This window comes from Buteo buteo, chromosome 10 (assembly GCF_964188355.1).
Source record: "Buteo buteo chromosome 10, bButBut1.hap1.1, whole genome shotgun sequence".
NCBI classification, from domain to species: Eukaryota; Metazoa; Chordata; class Aves; order Accipitriformes; family Accipitridae; genus Buteo; species Buteo buteo.
Window position 1 is genome coordinate 2,061,071 of NC_134180.1, and position 14,722 is coordinate 2,075,792.

The window sequence follows — 14,722 nt, forward strand, 5'->3', positions numbered from 1 at the left end:
GGAGCCGTTGTGGGGCTGGGGGCACAGCTGATCTCTAAGAGGTGGGGTTTTTTTTGGGGGGGGGAAGCTGCTGCCTGCAGGGTTCCAGCCAGCAGCAAAGGCAGTGTCCATCTCGATGGGGGTCAAAGCAAGGCAGCCCCTCGGCACAGTTGGTTGCGGTTTTCCTTGGGCAAAGCCCCGGTGCAGCCGGCAGAGCCGGGGAGGAGAACCAGCCCCACGCCTGAGCGATGCTCAGGATTTTGGGGGACCCCATTTTTCCCAGCGAGGGTTTCTCCACCCCTTCCAGCCTGCGCTCAAGAAAAGGGGTCAAGGGCAAGATGCCCACCTCGTTGGGGTGGCGCGGGCGCCCGCGGGGCTGCACTGGGAGCGGGTGGGGGCCGGGGGTGTGAGCGGGGCCCCTGTTCCACCGGCTGGCCCCTCCAGCCATTCCCACGGGGACACCCATCACTCGACTTCTTCCGAATCGTACTTGAGGTCCTGGAGAATTTCGCTGATTGCCTCAATGGTTTTAATTAGCCTACGAGAGCGGATGGAAACTATAAATAAAGCCCATATGGAGCATATTATCTGGGCCGCCTCGCCTTCCCCGCGCTGTTTATGAAACACTCAGCCCGGGGAGGCCGAGGGGACCGCGGCCGCGCGGCATCGCCAAACCCTCCCCGGGGCTGCGGCCGAAAGCGCTTTTGAAGGCACCATCTGGGCCCCCCTGGGCTAGAGGGAGGGGAAACGCAGGGAAAAGCTCTTAGCCTGGAGGGGGCTGTCGCCATCCCAAAAATGGTAGGAGAGGGCAGCGGGACCACCACTTACTTGTGCTTGAGCTCCCGCACCTCCTGCTGATGGGCGTCCACGTCGGGCTGGTCCTGCGCCTGCTGCCGAGCCAGCTGGAGCTGCGCCGTCTGCGGTGGGGACACGGCGGGAGCTGAGACACCCCCAAAAAGCAGCCCAAGCCCTGCTCCGGGCAGCGGTGGGACGCCCCCCCCCAGCCCAGTACTTACCAGCTGCAGCTTTTCCTGCTCCCGTTCCTGGAGGCGGGCGAGGTGCTGGGCCAGGTCCGGGCGGGCGAACTCATCCCGCAGGCGCCCGGCGATGCACAGCACCTCCCGGGAGATGCCGTTGAAGGCCAGCGTGATCTCGTGCACCAGCTGCCGGTAACGCGGGAAATCATAGTGGGGTGCGCTGCTCAGGTACGCCTGGTGGCCCCTGGGGACAGGTTTTGGGGGGAAGCCACCGTCACCACACCTGTGGGGTACCGGGACGGTGGAACACCGTGGTCCCAGTCCCGGCGCTGAGCTCCCTTTGCCACCCCGCCGCAGGGAGCACCGGGAGGGTTTTCTGGCCCAGGTTTGGCAGCTCCCAATCCCCACGACCAGGCACCCCTCGCACAGGACGGGCTTGGCAGCTCTTTTTGCGGGGAGCCGGGGGGGGGTGTTGGGTTTTTTCTTCCTTTTCACTCGCAAGCCTGCATCCCGGGAAGTCCATCATCTCCTGTCGGATGCTAAAATAGGATACAGGTGTCCGGCGCGGGCGTCCCCCTGCCAGCTGGAGCTCATCAGCCGCCCCGACGGCTGCTGCTCCGTTCCGGCAGCCCCTTCCCATCAGGATGCAAAAAAATCAGGATGGCGGGGGGAATTCGGTTCCTTGCTGGGGATCCCCCACCCTGGCAGGTCCCGTCCCCATCGGTGCCCATCCCCACGGTGCCGGTACTCACTCCTCGAAGAGCCGGTACGCCTCGGCCCGCTCGCCCTGCAGCGCCTGCAGCCGCTGCAGCAGCACCTTCACGGCCTCGCCCGTCTGCCGGTGACAAGGGGACGGTGACGGCGTGGGACGACGGTGCCACCGGCACGGCGCCCGACGCTTCACTGGGCGGCTCTGCTCCCGCTAACGGGCTCTGGGCAGAGCCGGCACCTCCCGGGGTGTGGGGGGTCTCATCCCGGTGCTGGGGCCTTGAGTTCCCCCCACCCCACACCAGTGCCAGTTCTGGGGGAACTGGGGTTGAGCCTGGCCGCAGTGCTTGAGCTCAGTCCAGCACTGGGACCCCCCCCACCCTGCTGCCCACGCACAAGGACCCCCCCTCACCATACGCACACAATACAGACCGGCACTGGGACCCACCCCCCAGCCGTGTGTGCACGAACCGGACGGGCACCGGGACCCCCATGCCCACGTCCCGGGACCCCCCCTAGCCTCATGGCCACACCTCGGGACCCCCCCACCTACCCCGGGACAACCCCCCCCAGCCATGTGTGCACGAACCGGACCGGCACCGGGACCCCCCCGGCCATGTGTACACAATACAGACCGGCACCCGGACCCCCCCCACCGCGCCGGCCACGCGTGCACGAACCGGACCGGCTCTAGCTCCCCCCTTTTCCCCCGACCCCTTGGTCCCGGGGACCCTTCCCACTCCCCAACCCCGTGCCCGGTACCGCTCACCATGGCCCGTCCCGGTCCCCGGTCGGTGCGCGCAGGCCCGGCGGGGCGCGGAGGCGGAGCGCGGTGGCGGAGCGCGGTTCCGCCGCCACCTGCAGGAACCGCCCGGCATCGCCACCACCCGGTTACCCCCCCCCCCCTTCATTCCTTTTATTGAAAAAACACACCCCTTTGGGCAAAAAAAACCCAAAACCAACAAAACGGGACCGGCGTGAACGCTGTGATGCTTTATTGAAGGGTGCAGGCAGGGGTACAGGCAGGGGTGCAGGCAGGGCTGCCGTCTCCTGCTCTACTTGACCTTCTTCTTGGGGCGGAGGTTGTTGGTGTGTCCGCACTTCTTCTTGCGGCAGTTGACGGCACGGGGGTGCAGGCGGGCGTAGCACCTGGGTGGGGGACAGTACACGTCACCAAAAGCCCCGTTTCCCCGGGAAAGGGGACCGGGAGGAGGGTCCCCACACCGCCGGGGGGGTAGTTGGGGAGGGCGGGGGCGGGGACTGGGACATACTTGCGGCAGATCATTTTGTCGCAGTTGTACTTCTGGGCGAGCTGACGAAGGGAGGGCTCGATGATGCCCCCCCGCAGGCGCAGCACCAGGTGCAGGGTGGACTCTGAAAGGAGAAACAAACATCATGGTGGGGCTAGGGACTCCTAGGGAGCAGCCAGGACCCTCTCTTCCCGCCCCCAAAAAACCCCCAAACCAGTCCCGGTACACCCCCCCAAAAAAACCCCCCCAAATTCAACCCCACAAGCCCGGAATTCGTACCCTTCTGGATGTTGTAGTCAGCGAGAGTACGGCCATCCTCCAGCTGCTTGCCCGCGAAGATCAGCCGCTGCTGGTCAGGGGGGATCCCTGCGAGAGAGAAACCATCAGGATGGAGAGAACGGCAAGGCGGGGGCTGCCTCGTTACCCACCCCCCACCGCCTCCCCGTTCCCGCCGGTACCTTCCTTATCCTGGATCTTGGCCTTGACGTTCTCGATCGTGTCGTTGGGCTCCACCTCCAGGGTGATGGTTTTACCCGTCAGCGTCTTGACAAAAATCTGCATCTTGGCACCGTTCACGTCTACGGAGAGCGGCGGCCTCGTTAACCCCGGTCGGGCCCTGAGGGAAGGCCCCGGTGGCCGTTCCCCCCACCCCCAAACCCCCTCAAACAGGGCCCCGCTGCCGCCATTCCCGCTCCCGGTCCCCCATTCCCACTCCCGAACCCCTTTTCCAGCCCCCTCCCCGGGATCCAGCCCCCCCCTTCCCGGGATCCAGGCCCAGCACCGCGCGCACCCGCCGCCTCGTTGCTGAAGGGAAAAAAGAAAAAAAAAAAAAAAGCGACAAGCGGAACCGGAACCCGCCCGTCACTACGTCACAACCGGTGCGTCATCGCCACCGCCCCTTCCCCCCCCTTGCGCACCTCGCACTGCGCATGCGCCAGGGCTCTCCGCCGCCTCCCGTTGCCACAGGCCGGGTGTCGGTAGGGCCTGGTACGGGCCCAGGCCCCGGGACCGACCCCACGGCCTCGGGACAGGGCCCACGGCCCCGGGACCGGCCCCCTCAGCCCCCTGGCAGGCAGGAGTAGGCCGGGAAAAGCCCAGGTCGCTCCCCCCCGGGACAACGTGAGGAGCCAGGGGGGGAACCGGCTGACAGGCAGCCCCGGGTGGAGGGGTGAAACGGGGCTAGGGGAGAACCCCAAGGGAAAGCCGGCTGAGGTTTTTCCCTCAGGCGGGAAAGGTGGCGGGGAGTGCGTTAGCAGCACGGAGAGAGCTGTAGGAAAGCCGCAGCGCTGGCTCAAAGACAACATCCCGTAAGAAAAAAAAAACCACACCCGTGTCCCAAACCGGCTCTTCTGCCCCAAAACCTGCATTGAAGGAGGTGGGGGGCTTTGCCGCTCTCCTGACAACACAAATGACGAAGGATGAGAGGTGTTTCAAACCCACGTTTTACTTATTTACCCCGAGGCGAGTTGCGGGGTTTTACACAGCGGTGGCAGTTTAGAGGCAGAAGGGCAGCCTTCTTCGCTCGGCCATCGCTTCCCTCTTCCCGAAAAAAGAAACACACCAATATAAATACAGGATAGAAAGTTCTCTGGGGGCGGGCAGCAGTGGCACAGGACCCGCGCAGCTAGTCCAGGTCGTTGGCCATGTCCTCGTCTGTGAGACTCTGTCCGTTGACAGCTGGTAAATCGTACTGGCCTTGGGATAAATCCTCAAAATCCTGACTCATTGTGGGAGAGATGATGTCAGGGCTGGTGTCGCAGGACTCCGTGCTCTGCTCAGAGGTAGCAATGGTGGTCGTCGTGCTTTTTGGGACGGGGTCGAAGTCATCGTCATCTTCTAGGATGGGAGATTCGTGGATGTCTGGAAGGGAAGACGCAAATATTAGTTTTGCCACCGTGGCCGCACGAGACGAAGCGCTGCCAGTGCGGCACCAGCTATGAGAGATGCCCCAGCAGAACAGTTTGCTAATTACTAATTCTAAATATCATCTGCTTGTAGCAGTAATCAATAAAAAAACCGATACCACGTAAATTAGCAGCCATCTGTAACTCCTTGCGACAACATTTAATATAATCAAGAAGCTTTCCAGGCTTTTAGCGCAGCAGCCACGCGCTGCCACACGCCAGGATGTCTTGTTGCCTTCTCCCGACTCCCGAGAGCTACCTCGGGCTTTCTTAGGAAAAGAGACTTTTCGCACGGGAAGAAAACCCGATGGAAAATCCGCGCATCGGCAGGAACCACTCACTGCTGAAAGCCTCCGGGTACTGCTTCGCCAGCTTCCCTTTCAGCGTCCTAGGAGAGGAGAGAGCAAACTAAGTCCCCGGGGAAGCTGATAGATCCAGAGCTGAACTGCCCAGCCGGCTCCCTCCGCTCTCCAGCCTTTACGGACAACGTAAAGGAATCCCGGGGGTTTCCTCGGACCGAGGGGCTCCCTCCCCGTCACCCCCTCGCGCGTTTCTCCGAGTGCAGCAGTTTTGTAACCGTCTCGAGTGGTGGCAGTGCCGCATCCCATCCCAGCTGGAGCAGAACTGAGGAATCCTAAAGCTCCGGTCTCAGCGGTTCCTCACCTGCTGCCTCCATGGATCGCTTGGCCGCACGCTTTCCCCTCTCCAACTATTTTTATGTTCAAGACCGCCCTGAGCTCCCACTCGTGTCCTGCTTTAACACCCCCACAGCCCACCTAGAGCTCGACGAACCACCCTACGTTCTCCACACTCTCTCCCTCCCCGCCAGCAGTGACATTCCCGTCCCCGTTCCCATTCCTGTTGCCCACCGGATCCTCCGGAAGATGCTGTCCAGATCCTTCTTCATTTCCACCAGCGTTTTAGTGTGGTGGAGGAAACGCTCGTTCATCTGCTGCATGCGGACGCTGGAGAGGTTGTTGAAATTGAGCAGCATCTCGTTAGTCTTCTCAAATCGATCCAACCTACGCGGGGGAAGCAGACGGAGCTCAGCAAAGATCCCAGCAGGTTGCCGGTACTGGGGTCCCCACGGGCCGGTTCCCCCCCGGGACTCACATGTTTTTCTGGGCCAGGATGATGGCGTTGACGTCCTCGGCATTGACCATGCCCAGCACCCGTCCGCAGAACACCTGCGAGGCCGTGGGCTCCATCGCCGCCTGCGAGACCGCGAGGGTTGGCTCAGCCGCGGGTGGGAGGGAGCTTCCCGCGCCCCCAGGACCGGTAACGGAGTAACCCCCCTCCCCGTTCCCGGTAACGGAGCCCCCTCCGCCCTGCCATGCCGCCAGTACTGGAGCTACCCTCCCCCTTCCCGCCGCCGTGCCCGTTCCCGGGGCAGCCCCACACGTACCCGACGCCGGTAACGGGGATCCCCTAGCCCGCCCGCCGCCCCCCGGCTCCGGTAGCCGTCCCTCCCGGTACAGGGCTCCCTCAGGGGGAACGCGGGCCTGGGCCTACTCCCGGTGACCCCGAAGCCTCCCGCCGGCAGCACCCGAGTACCTGGAGGAAACCGTCCCGCCGCTTCACATGACGGTGAACGGGAACGGTACCGGAGGGGGGGGTAGACACCGGCAGCCGCGCCTCGCTTCCGGGTGCGAGGTCACGTTGAACGCGACCCCGTGGCGTCATCTCGCCCTTGCGTCACGGTGCCGAGCCGGAAGTAGTGGTGGCTGGCGGAGGGAGAGGGGCCGGGACCCCCCTGGTGCCGAGACCCCCCCGTACCGCACCCCGGGCACACACGGGCCCCCGCGCCATGGCCCAGCGGCGGACACGCTCCCCGTTCCCTCCCCAGCCCCCACGGCCCCTTTAAGACAGCGCCGAGCCCCGTCCGGCGCTTCGCCCTGACGAGCATTCTCACCACCCAATGGCGTCAGAGCTGTGGGCGGTGCCTGTCCAATAGGAGCGGCGGGGCGGGGCCGGCGGCCGCGGGTTCGCGGGGCCAGGTGGGAACGGCGCGGGGGGCGCGCGGCGGCGGCGGCCGTTGCTAGGGGGAGTCCCGGCGCGTGACGGTGACGGTGACGTGGGGTTGCCCCCCACCGCAGGCGGCGGGAAGGCACGTGGCGGTGGGCGGGGCGACCCCTCCCGGTACCGGCAACGGGCCGGGGCCGCGTCTTTCCCCCTCCCGGTCTCCCCCCCCCCCCCCGCCCCCGGGGCCCGTTTCCTCCCCGGGGCTGCCGGTGTCCCCCAACCCCCCCCCCCCCCCCCCCGCCCCGGAGGGCCCCGGCGCTGTCCGGGCTGGAGGTCCCGTTCCCGTCCCCCCGTCCCCCCGTCTCCCCGTCCGCTCCGTTCCCGGTAAGCGCAGGCCCGATCCCGGTTCTCTCTCCTCCCTCCAGGTTGCTCCGCCGCGATGGCCTCCAGCGGGGAGGAACCGAGGAACGGTTCCCCGGACCGGGCAGGGACCGGCACCGAGCCGTCACCGACGGCCGACGCCGCTCAGCTGGACACGGCGGAGGATTTTGAGGTCCTGGAAGAGGAGGAGGAGGAGGAGGAAGAGGAGGACCTGAGCGAGCTGCCCCCGCTGGAGGACGTGGGCAGGCCACTGGCCCCGCCGCGGGAGGACACCCAGCCCTCAGAGCAGGGACGGGGGGAAGTGGCTGAGGACCCCCAGGAGTGGCTCGATGTTTTGGGTGAGAGCCTGGACAGGAGGGCGCTGGGTTTGTGGGGCCTCACAGGTTTCCCCGTGGCTCTGCCGGTGCTCTGTGTGCCATGCAGGCCAGTGGGGAGTCAGAGCGAGGCGGTGGAAATCAGGTTTTTTCTTCTCCACTACGGGCTGACATGCCTCCGGCTTCTCCTCACCCAGGGAGCGGCTTGCTCAAGAAGAAGACGCTGGTGCCGGGCCAGGGGGTGGACACCCGTCCCCGTAAGGGCCAGGACGTGACGGTCCGCCTGAAGGCTACGCTGGAGGATGGCAGCGTGGTGGAGGAGAACCCTGCCCTCACCTTCACACTCGGGGACTGTGACGTCTTGCAGGTCAGGGTTGGGAGAAAGCTTGCCCAGCTTTATCACTGCCTTGTTTTCCCCCCTGCGGAGCAGCACCTCACCTCGGGGGGCATGGGGAGGGTTTGGGGTCAACGATATCCCCGTTTGTGGATCGGAAGCGGCCCCTCTGCCCTTGCTCCCTCCCCATGATGTTGTTCCCTGCAGGCTCTGGACCTGTGCGTGCAGCTCCTGGAAATGGGGGAGACGGCTTTGATTGTGGCAGATGCAAAGTACTGCTATGGCGCTCAGGGCAGGTGAGCAGGGAGGGCATGGAGTGGAGCGAGATGGCCCAAAACAGGGCTGTGAAAGCTGTCCCCTGCACTCCCAGTGACAGCCCAGCCAGCAAGCCACAGCTTCGTGGGCAGGGAGACACAGCTTGTTTGCCACATGCAGGCGATGGCAGCGTGTCCTGCCTGGGGGGAACGATCTACATCCCGCCCTGTCCCGGGGAGCCTCTGTGGCTCTTGATTTCTGGGCCACGGTGCTAAATCTATGTGGCCCAGTGGCTGGTGGGAGTGGCGGAGGTGGCAACGGTGACGTGGCTTTGTGCCCCTCTGCGCAGGAGCCCTGACATCCCACCCAACGCAGCCCTCACCCTGGAGGTGGAGCTGCTGGCGGCTCAGGATGCGCCGGACCTGGAACTGCTCAGCGGGAAGGAGAAGATAGAGCTGGCCAACCGCAAGCGGGAGCGTGGCAACTTCTTCTACCAGCAGGCAGATTACGTGCTGGCCATCAACTCCTATGACATCGCCCTCAAGATCATCAGCTCCAGCTCGAAAGGTACCTGCTCCCACCCAGCAAGGGCCACCTGGGCTCCCTTCCCGCTGTAACCTGGCTCTGGGGTCTTTGTAGTTGACTTCAGCCCAGATGAGGAGGCTGAGCTGCTGGACGTGAAGGTGAAATGTCTCAACAACCTGGCAGCCTCTCAGCTTAAATTGGACCACTACGAGGCAGCTCTCAAGTCCTGTAACCTTGTCCTGGAGCACCAGCCGGGGAACATCAAGGCTCTCTTCCGAAAGGGCAAGGTGAGGCTGGGCACGCGGCAGGCGCTGCTGTCCCTTCTCCATGGCGTGACGGAGGCCAGGACCGAGGGACAGACCTCAGCTGCCCTGCTCAATCTGTATCTTGCCTTCCAGGTCCTGGCTCAGCAGGGTGAATACAGAGAGGCCATCCCCATCTTAAAGGCAGCGCTGAAACTGGAGCCTTCAAACAAGGTAAGCTGCTGTTGTGTGCTGCCGGTGATCCTGCGAAGCTGGGTGTCTGCAGGACGCTCTCCTCTTGTCCGTGTCCCTGTGAACCTCGGTGTCCCCTGTGGAAGGCTGAAACCTCCCATAGCTGTTCCCAGCTTCCTTCGTGAAGGGAGGCTGGAAATAGCCCCCTCAGGGCCTGGGCAGCCATGGGGTGATGCATCCCATGGTGCAACGTCTGAGCTTGGCTGGTCTGGTGGGTCTCTTATCTCTGTGTTGCGAGACTCCCTCTTTGCCCTTTGGTCCTTGCGGTGGCAGGACTCCCTGCCAATGCATCCCTGCTTCAGTGATTCTGTGTGTATGGTCCCGGCTGCTCCGGCTTCCCTGGGTGGCTCCAGCAGCTTGTGCCATGGCTGCTGGAAGTGGAGCAGAGCCAAATCCCCGCAGACTCACTCAGCAGCCCAGAGCGTGATTCACTGGGCGGCAGGAGCAGCCCAGACCTCGGTCCAGCGCCCGGGCCAGGGCGAGCTCTGGGTCAGGAATTTCCTGTTGGTTAATGATCAGCTGCAGGACCAGAGCCTGGGGAGAAATCAAAACCCAGCACCAGGAAATGGCCCCAGCAGGAGCGAGCCTGGGCGAGCTGAGGGGAGAGGCAGGGAGGTGCTGCCTGCGCGGCGTCAAGGTGGAGGGCTTGGTTCTACAAGTGGGCTTTAGTCCTCGACTGGGTCTGTTGTTTTATCCACCTCTTTTCTGGGAATTTCACCAGACCGACATGATTTGTGTCATGATCTGGTGCCTGAAGGTCACAGGTAGGATGGGGCACTGAAAGCAGGTGCTCGGTGGCCCCGCAGCACCCAGAGAGCTCGTGGTCTGAGACCAGCCATGGGGAGGGACGAGCAGGATCTCAAACCCTTCGCTTCCCCACAAGGTTAAGGTGGGCAACCGTGGTGAGTGAGCAGCACAAGCATTGCTGGCAGTACTGGGAGCAGCCCCCCTGTGTGTCTCTAGCACATCACTGTTGGCAGGGCGGCTGCTTGCCAGCCCATTCGGATGAAGCTTTTAATTGGAGAGGGGTGAAAAATCAAAATGCCCAGCAGTGACGTTACCAGTGAAACCACAAGTACAGCAAATGACTGGCCTCTCCGGCTGGCTGCCGGGACTCCTGGGGAAGTGGCCGTGCCACTCCAGACGGCAGCGTTAAACACGCGTCAGTGAGTCACAGGCTATGGCTACTGGTGGTGAAGACAGACTCAAGAAATGCTCAGCTCCACCTGCCTCGGATGAGGAAACCTGGTTCTCTGGGGCTGTTGGCACTTTTTGGCCCTAACAGACCATCAGCCATTGGGCTTCCTTCTCCTGACCCCTTGGGCTTCCTTCTCCTGACCCCTTGGGCTTCCTTCTCCTGACCCCTTGGAAATGCACATTCTGGGAGCGGTGGGGGGATGCCAACATTTGTGCTACACCAACCTGCCAGCCCTGGTGAGCTCAGGGGTGCCTGCAGGTGCTTTGCTGCTTTGCACCATCCAAAGACATCCGAAGTTTCATGTTTAAGGCAGTGGTGCCGAGCGTGGCATGGTCTGGTGAAGCCCTGGCCGGTCTCCAGGTGAGCCGACGTGGGCCAGAGCCGGTGTGGGTCCCTGGTGACTGTACCGGTGTTTTGGGGAGGCGTCGGAGCCGCCCGGAGCGTGGTGTCCCCAGCAGAGGGCACAGCACGGCCGTGGCAGTGGACGGCTGCGCCACCGAGGCCACGGCGACGTCCTTCTTGCCACTGAGGGCTCGGGCAATGGCTGGCGGTGCCATGCTCGGCTTGCTGGCGCTTCTTGCTGCTTTTTTGGGAGCCTGTGAGCTCTGCGCAGGACGCAGAGCTTTCTACCGCAGCACTCCCTTCAGCCCCAGCCATCGCTGCCGCTCGGCACAGCTGGGCAGGTACCGACACGCTCCTGGGTCTTGCTGCAATCCTGCTTCAGACCAGGCTAAGTTTAAGCCCGCTTTCCCAGCTTGCTTCCAGACAGAAAAGTGGGAGAGCTTGGGCATGTGTGTCCTGAAGGCAAACACTTTTCTGTCTCGATTAAAGGATAAAATCCTTTTCCTGATGTCTGGCATCAGCCCTGGGCTCTGATCCCTGCTGCCAGGTTGTGGACGGTTTGGGTGGCCAGAAAGGACAGAGGGGCACTCAGATCCGCAGGGCACCCAGCCTGCGTGTCCGATGCCAGCCTGGTGCAGCCCCTTAGTGCAGGGGAGCAGGGCAGGATCGGGCCATCAGGCCCCCCGGCTGCTTCTAAGCTGTTCTACAAAGCTCCTGCACGGCCCCGGGGTGGTCGGACCTGCTGGTGGTGGCACTGCGGTCCCCGTCCCTTCCCCTGCACTGCAGGGATGGTGCGGGGCTGATAACTGCAGTGCTCTGCTCTCCTCCCCAGACCATCCACGCTGAGCTCTCCAAGCTGGTGAAGAAGCACGCGGACCAGAAGAATGTGGAGACGGAGATGTACAGGAAGATGCTCGGGAATCCCAGCGCCGCCGGCACCCCGGGAAAGTGCAAAGACAAGCTGCCCTGGGTAAGGGCTGGTGCTGACCTGCCGGGGGGGTGGCAGAGCAGGTGGGGGTCACCCCTGGCATGGGGAGTGCTGGGCTGGGCACTGGGGACGTGTTGGTGTCCCCCAGGTCCCTGGGGGTCGACGCAGTCCTGCTCCCAGGCCAGGGGGGTGCTGATGTGACCCACAGGGTGGGCTGTGTCAGGGCAGCAAGCCTGCCAGGAGCTGGAGGCCCACGTTCCAGCAGCCTTGCCAGGAACACGCCGATAGCTGCGGCTGTGCTCCTGGCTCTGTCCGCCAGGTTCCGGCGATGCCAGCTGGAGGGTTTGGACTTTGCTCCCAGCTGCCGCACTCAGGAGCTCGCTGGCTGTGCTGGTGGAAAGCACTGTCAGCTGGGCTGTCGGCGGCACACGTTGTCCCTGCCGACGTGCCGGCCATGCGCTGGGCAGAGCCGAAGCAGCACTTGCCCTTTTTGGGCTGTGTTATCTCGGATGCACATTGGGAGCTCAGTGCTGCCCCATGGCCCCCGGCCAGTGCAGGCAGGGCTCCACGTCCCTGCTGTCGGCGGGGCTCGCGGCACGCCACGCGTGTCCCATCACCTCGCCGGTCTCTCCTCCTTAGTCCATCCCCTGGAAGTGGCTCTTCGGTGCAACAGCCATCGCGCTCGGCGGCGTGGCCTTGTCCGTAGTCATCGCGGCGAGGAACTAAGGATGGCGGCGGGGCAGCCCCGCGGCATAGGACCTGCACCGGGACGTGCCTCTCTCCTGCCAAGGGGCTACCCTGGGGCTCCGCCGACCCCTTCCCGCGGACTCAAAATTGCAGAAACACAGATGCTTTCTCTGCCGGAGGCGCCGGATACCCCTCCTTGATGTCCCCCCATATCCCTCCTGGCACAGGCAGGATGCAGCTGCAGGGATGGAGCCGCAGGCAGAGCAGAGACCCCCGAGCACCCTCCCAGCAATCAGGGGCTCAGCCCCCAGCCCCAAGTGTGTCGGGGGGAGCAGGAGCTCCTGCACACCAGTATGCCGTGGCTGTCCCCAGCCCAGTGAGCCCCAGCGGGCGCCATGGTCCTGCCGACATGGTGAGACGGGCAGGGGGGAGGCACGTGGAAGGAAGCTGCGTGGGTATGAACTGGCACAGTGATTTCTCTGGCTGGGCCCAGCTACTGGAAGGGAAGCGGTGCAAACGTACCCAGAGGCATGTGCAGCGAGATTCCCTGTGTCCTGGGGGGCTGCCGGTGGCTCAGCCCTCCCACAGGCGCCCGCTCCCCTCCTCGGCACTTCCCCAGAGCGTGCAATGTCCAAAGGAAGCCAAAGAAACCTGCGGTGGGAGGGGAGCGCCGGAGACCTCCTTTCTAGGCTGTCTCTTGTAGGTGCAAGCTCTCGGGGGTCCCTTTTTGCCCTGCAGCTCTCTCCAGTCCGGGGTCATCCCCAGGGTCTGCCGCTGTCCCGGTCTCAGCTCTGCTCACGGAGGAGGGGGGTTGTAGCACTGTCCTCCCACCCAAACCGACTGTGAACTTCCCAAATAAAGGACAATTCCTTCACGCCTGGGCCTCTTCAGTGCCAGTGAGGACCTGGGGGGTAAGGGGAGGAATGTTGCTCTCTGCTCTCTCCCCTTCTTGCCACCCTGTGGCTGCAGCAAGGGCTGGGAGCTGCTGTTTAATTTGGGGGGGACGACACAAGAGGGGCAGGGGGGAATTTTTACGGACCCTGCTGCAGCTGTGGCAGGAGGGAGCGACCTCTGCGGTGGGAGATGCTCCCTGGCTGGGGTTGCTTGGCTCTGGAGAGCACAGAGCTGCACCCCGGGGGTGACCCCAGACCCTGCTGGGCCGGGGGCGGGGGGGACACACACGACATGGAACCTGGGGCCTACGGGCCCTGCCCGGGGGTGGGGAGGGGGATGCCCAGGGGGAGGCCTGAGCCTACAGGCCCTGCCTGGAGGGGGGACGACGACGCCCGGGCCCCCAAGCCGTGCCCGGGGGGGGGTTATGCCCGGGAGACGGGGGATGCCCGCCCGCCGCCCACCTCCCCCGGGGGTCCTCCAAGGCTGGAGGGCTGCACCAAACCACCCTCCCCGTCATGCCCCGCGGCCCTCTTTTACATATCCCCGCCTCCTCTTCCCATCTCCCAAATCCGACACGGCGGCCGGCGTGATCTGGCCAATGGGAGCGCGGGCTGCCCACCTCCTCGCCCCAGCAACAGGCACCCCGGGTGGGCGGGGTTGGCGGAACGGCGGCCGGACGGCTCATAAATAATACATAAGGGGGGCGTGGCGGCGGCGGGAGGCCCCGGCGGCCCAGGCGCGGAGGGGGAGACGGTCCCAAGATGGCGGCGCTGCAGGCGGAGCGCGGGTACGGGCTGTCCTGCGGTCGCCTCGGCCGCGGCACCCGCGTCTCCGTCTTCCACGTCAAGCTCACGGAGAGCGCCCTACGCGCCTTCGAGAGCTACCAGGCCTGTAAGGTAGGGGCGGCGGGGCGTGGGGCGGTGGGCACGGTCACCGCGGCGGGAGGGCGGTCGCCACGAGGCCCTTGGACGGAGCCCCGCGGGCGGCACCGGCGGGGTTGGCACCGGCGGCGTTTTGAGGGGGGGGAAGGTTTCCTCACGGAGTGGGGCGGGGGGAGGGAGGGGAACGGGACCGGTCCTGCTGCTGTGGGGTGTGTGGCGGGGGGGCGGACCCCGGCGGATGGCGGGGGAAATGAGGGGGGGGGGCTCGGTGTGAGGCCTTCCCCGGTGAGAGACTGAGGAGCTGCGGGGGGCTCCCGGCCCCCCCCCTTCTGTGTGACTGACCGGGGAAACGCGGGGAGTGGGGTGGGCGATCCCACGGTCAGGTACGTGAGGGAGACCGGGGGGGGGGGGGGTTGCAGTGCCCCACCGGTAACGCCCCGGGGGTATCCCGGTTCCCCCCCCCACCCCCGCGTTGGTGTTTGAGGGGCCTCTGTAGCCCCCCCCACGCCCCCGGTAGATGACCGGGGAGGGGTCACGATCCTCCGGTAAGTGCCTGAGGGGGACCGGGAGGTGTCGGTGTAACCCCCCGGTAAATGTTGGGGGGACCATAGTGTGCCCCCCCCCCCCCCGTGGGTGACTGGGAGACCCGGGGCCGAGGTCTCGGTGCCGCCCCCCGGTAGACGGCGGGGGTGGGCTCTCGGTGTCCCTA

The 14,722-nt window shown here is 64.8% G+C and overlaps 5 protein-coding genes across 6 annotated transcripts in view; 2 read left to right on the plus strand and 3 right to left on the minus strand.

The window, feature by feature from the left end:
* Positions 1-230: 230 nt before the first annotated feature.
* On the minus strand, positions 231-2,505 carry REX1BD (required for excision 1-B domain containing). Its single transcript, XM_075037907.1, has 5 exons — positions 2,434-2,505; positions 1,709-1,791; positions 996-1,200; positions 808-896; positions 231-517 (listed from the first exon to the last, which is right to left on the minus strand). The coding sequence occupies exons 1-5, from the start codon at positions 2,434-2,436 to the stop codon at positions 445-447; spliced, it is 453 nt and encodes a 150-aa protein (XP_074894008.1). The 5' UTR covers positions 2,437-2,505; the 3' UTR covers positions 231-444.
* A 130-nt stretch (positions 2,506-2,635) lies between these two features.
* Positions 2,636-3,794, minus strand: UBA52 (ubiquitin A-52 residue ribosomal protein fusion product 1). The gene is made up of 5 exons (XM_075037908.1): positions 3,705-3,794; positions 3,373-3,492; positions 3,194-3,280; positions 2,936-3,038; positions 2,636-2,813 (listed from the first exon to the last, which is right to left on the minus strand). The coding sequence occupies exons 2-5, from the start codon at positions 3,473-3,475 to the stop codon at positions 2,720-2,722; spliced, it is 387 nt and encodes a 128-aa protein (XP_074894009.1). The 5' UTR covers positions 3,476-3,492; positions 3,705-3,794; the 3' UTR covers positions 2,636-2,719.
* Positions 3,795-4,333: 539 nt separating this feature from the next.
* On the minus strand, positions 4,334-6,648 carry KXD1 (KxDL motif containing 1). The gene is made up of 5 exons (XM_075037906.1): positions 6,373-6,648; positions 5,932-6,032; positions 5,688-5,840; positions 5,160-5,206; positions 4,334-4,774 (listed from the first exon to the last, which is right to left on the minus strand). The coding sequence occupies exons 1-5, from the start codon at positions 6,499-6,501 to the stop codon at positions 4,539-4,541; spliced, it is 666 nt and encodes a 221-aa protein (XP_074894007.1). The 5' UTR covers positions 6,502-6,648; the 3' UTR covers positions 4,334-4,538.
* Positions 6,649-6,676: 28 nt separating this feature from the next.
* FKBP8 (FKBP prolyl isomerase 8) lies at positions 6,677-13,112 on the plus strand. Of its 2 annotated transcripts, none has more exons than XM_075037899.1 (9): positions 6,677-6,815; positions 7,206-7,499; positions 7,673-7,842; positions 8,017-8,105; positions 8,414-8,631; positions 8,704-8,876; positions 8,988-9,065; positions 11,456-11,593; positions 12,191-13,112. In XM_075037899.1, the coding sequence occupies exons 2-9, from the start codon at positions 7,220-7,222 to the stop codon at positions 12,275-12,277; spliced, it is 1,233 nt and encodes a 410-aa protein (XP_074894000.1). In that variant the 5' UTR covers positions 6,677-6,815; positions 7,206-7,219; the 3' UTR covers positions 12,278-13,112. The 2 variants fall into 2 exon arrangements, with proteins under 2 accessions (XP_074894000.1, XP_074893999.1); XM_075037898.1 differs by having other exon boundaries at positions 6,802-6,925.
* A 751-nt stretch (positions 13,113-13,863) lies between these two features.
* ELL (elongation factor for RNA polymerase II) overlaps positions 13,864-14,722 on the plus strand; it is a 55,290-nt gene continuing 54,431 nt past the window's right edge. The window contains exon 1 of the mRNA XM_075037910.1: positions 13,864-14,028. Within this exon, the coding sequence (XP_074894011.1) occupies positions 13,894-14,028 (135 nt within the window). The 5' untranslated portion in view covers positions 13,864-13,893. The remainder of the gene's footprint in view (positions 14,029-14,722) is intronic.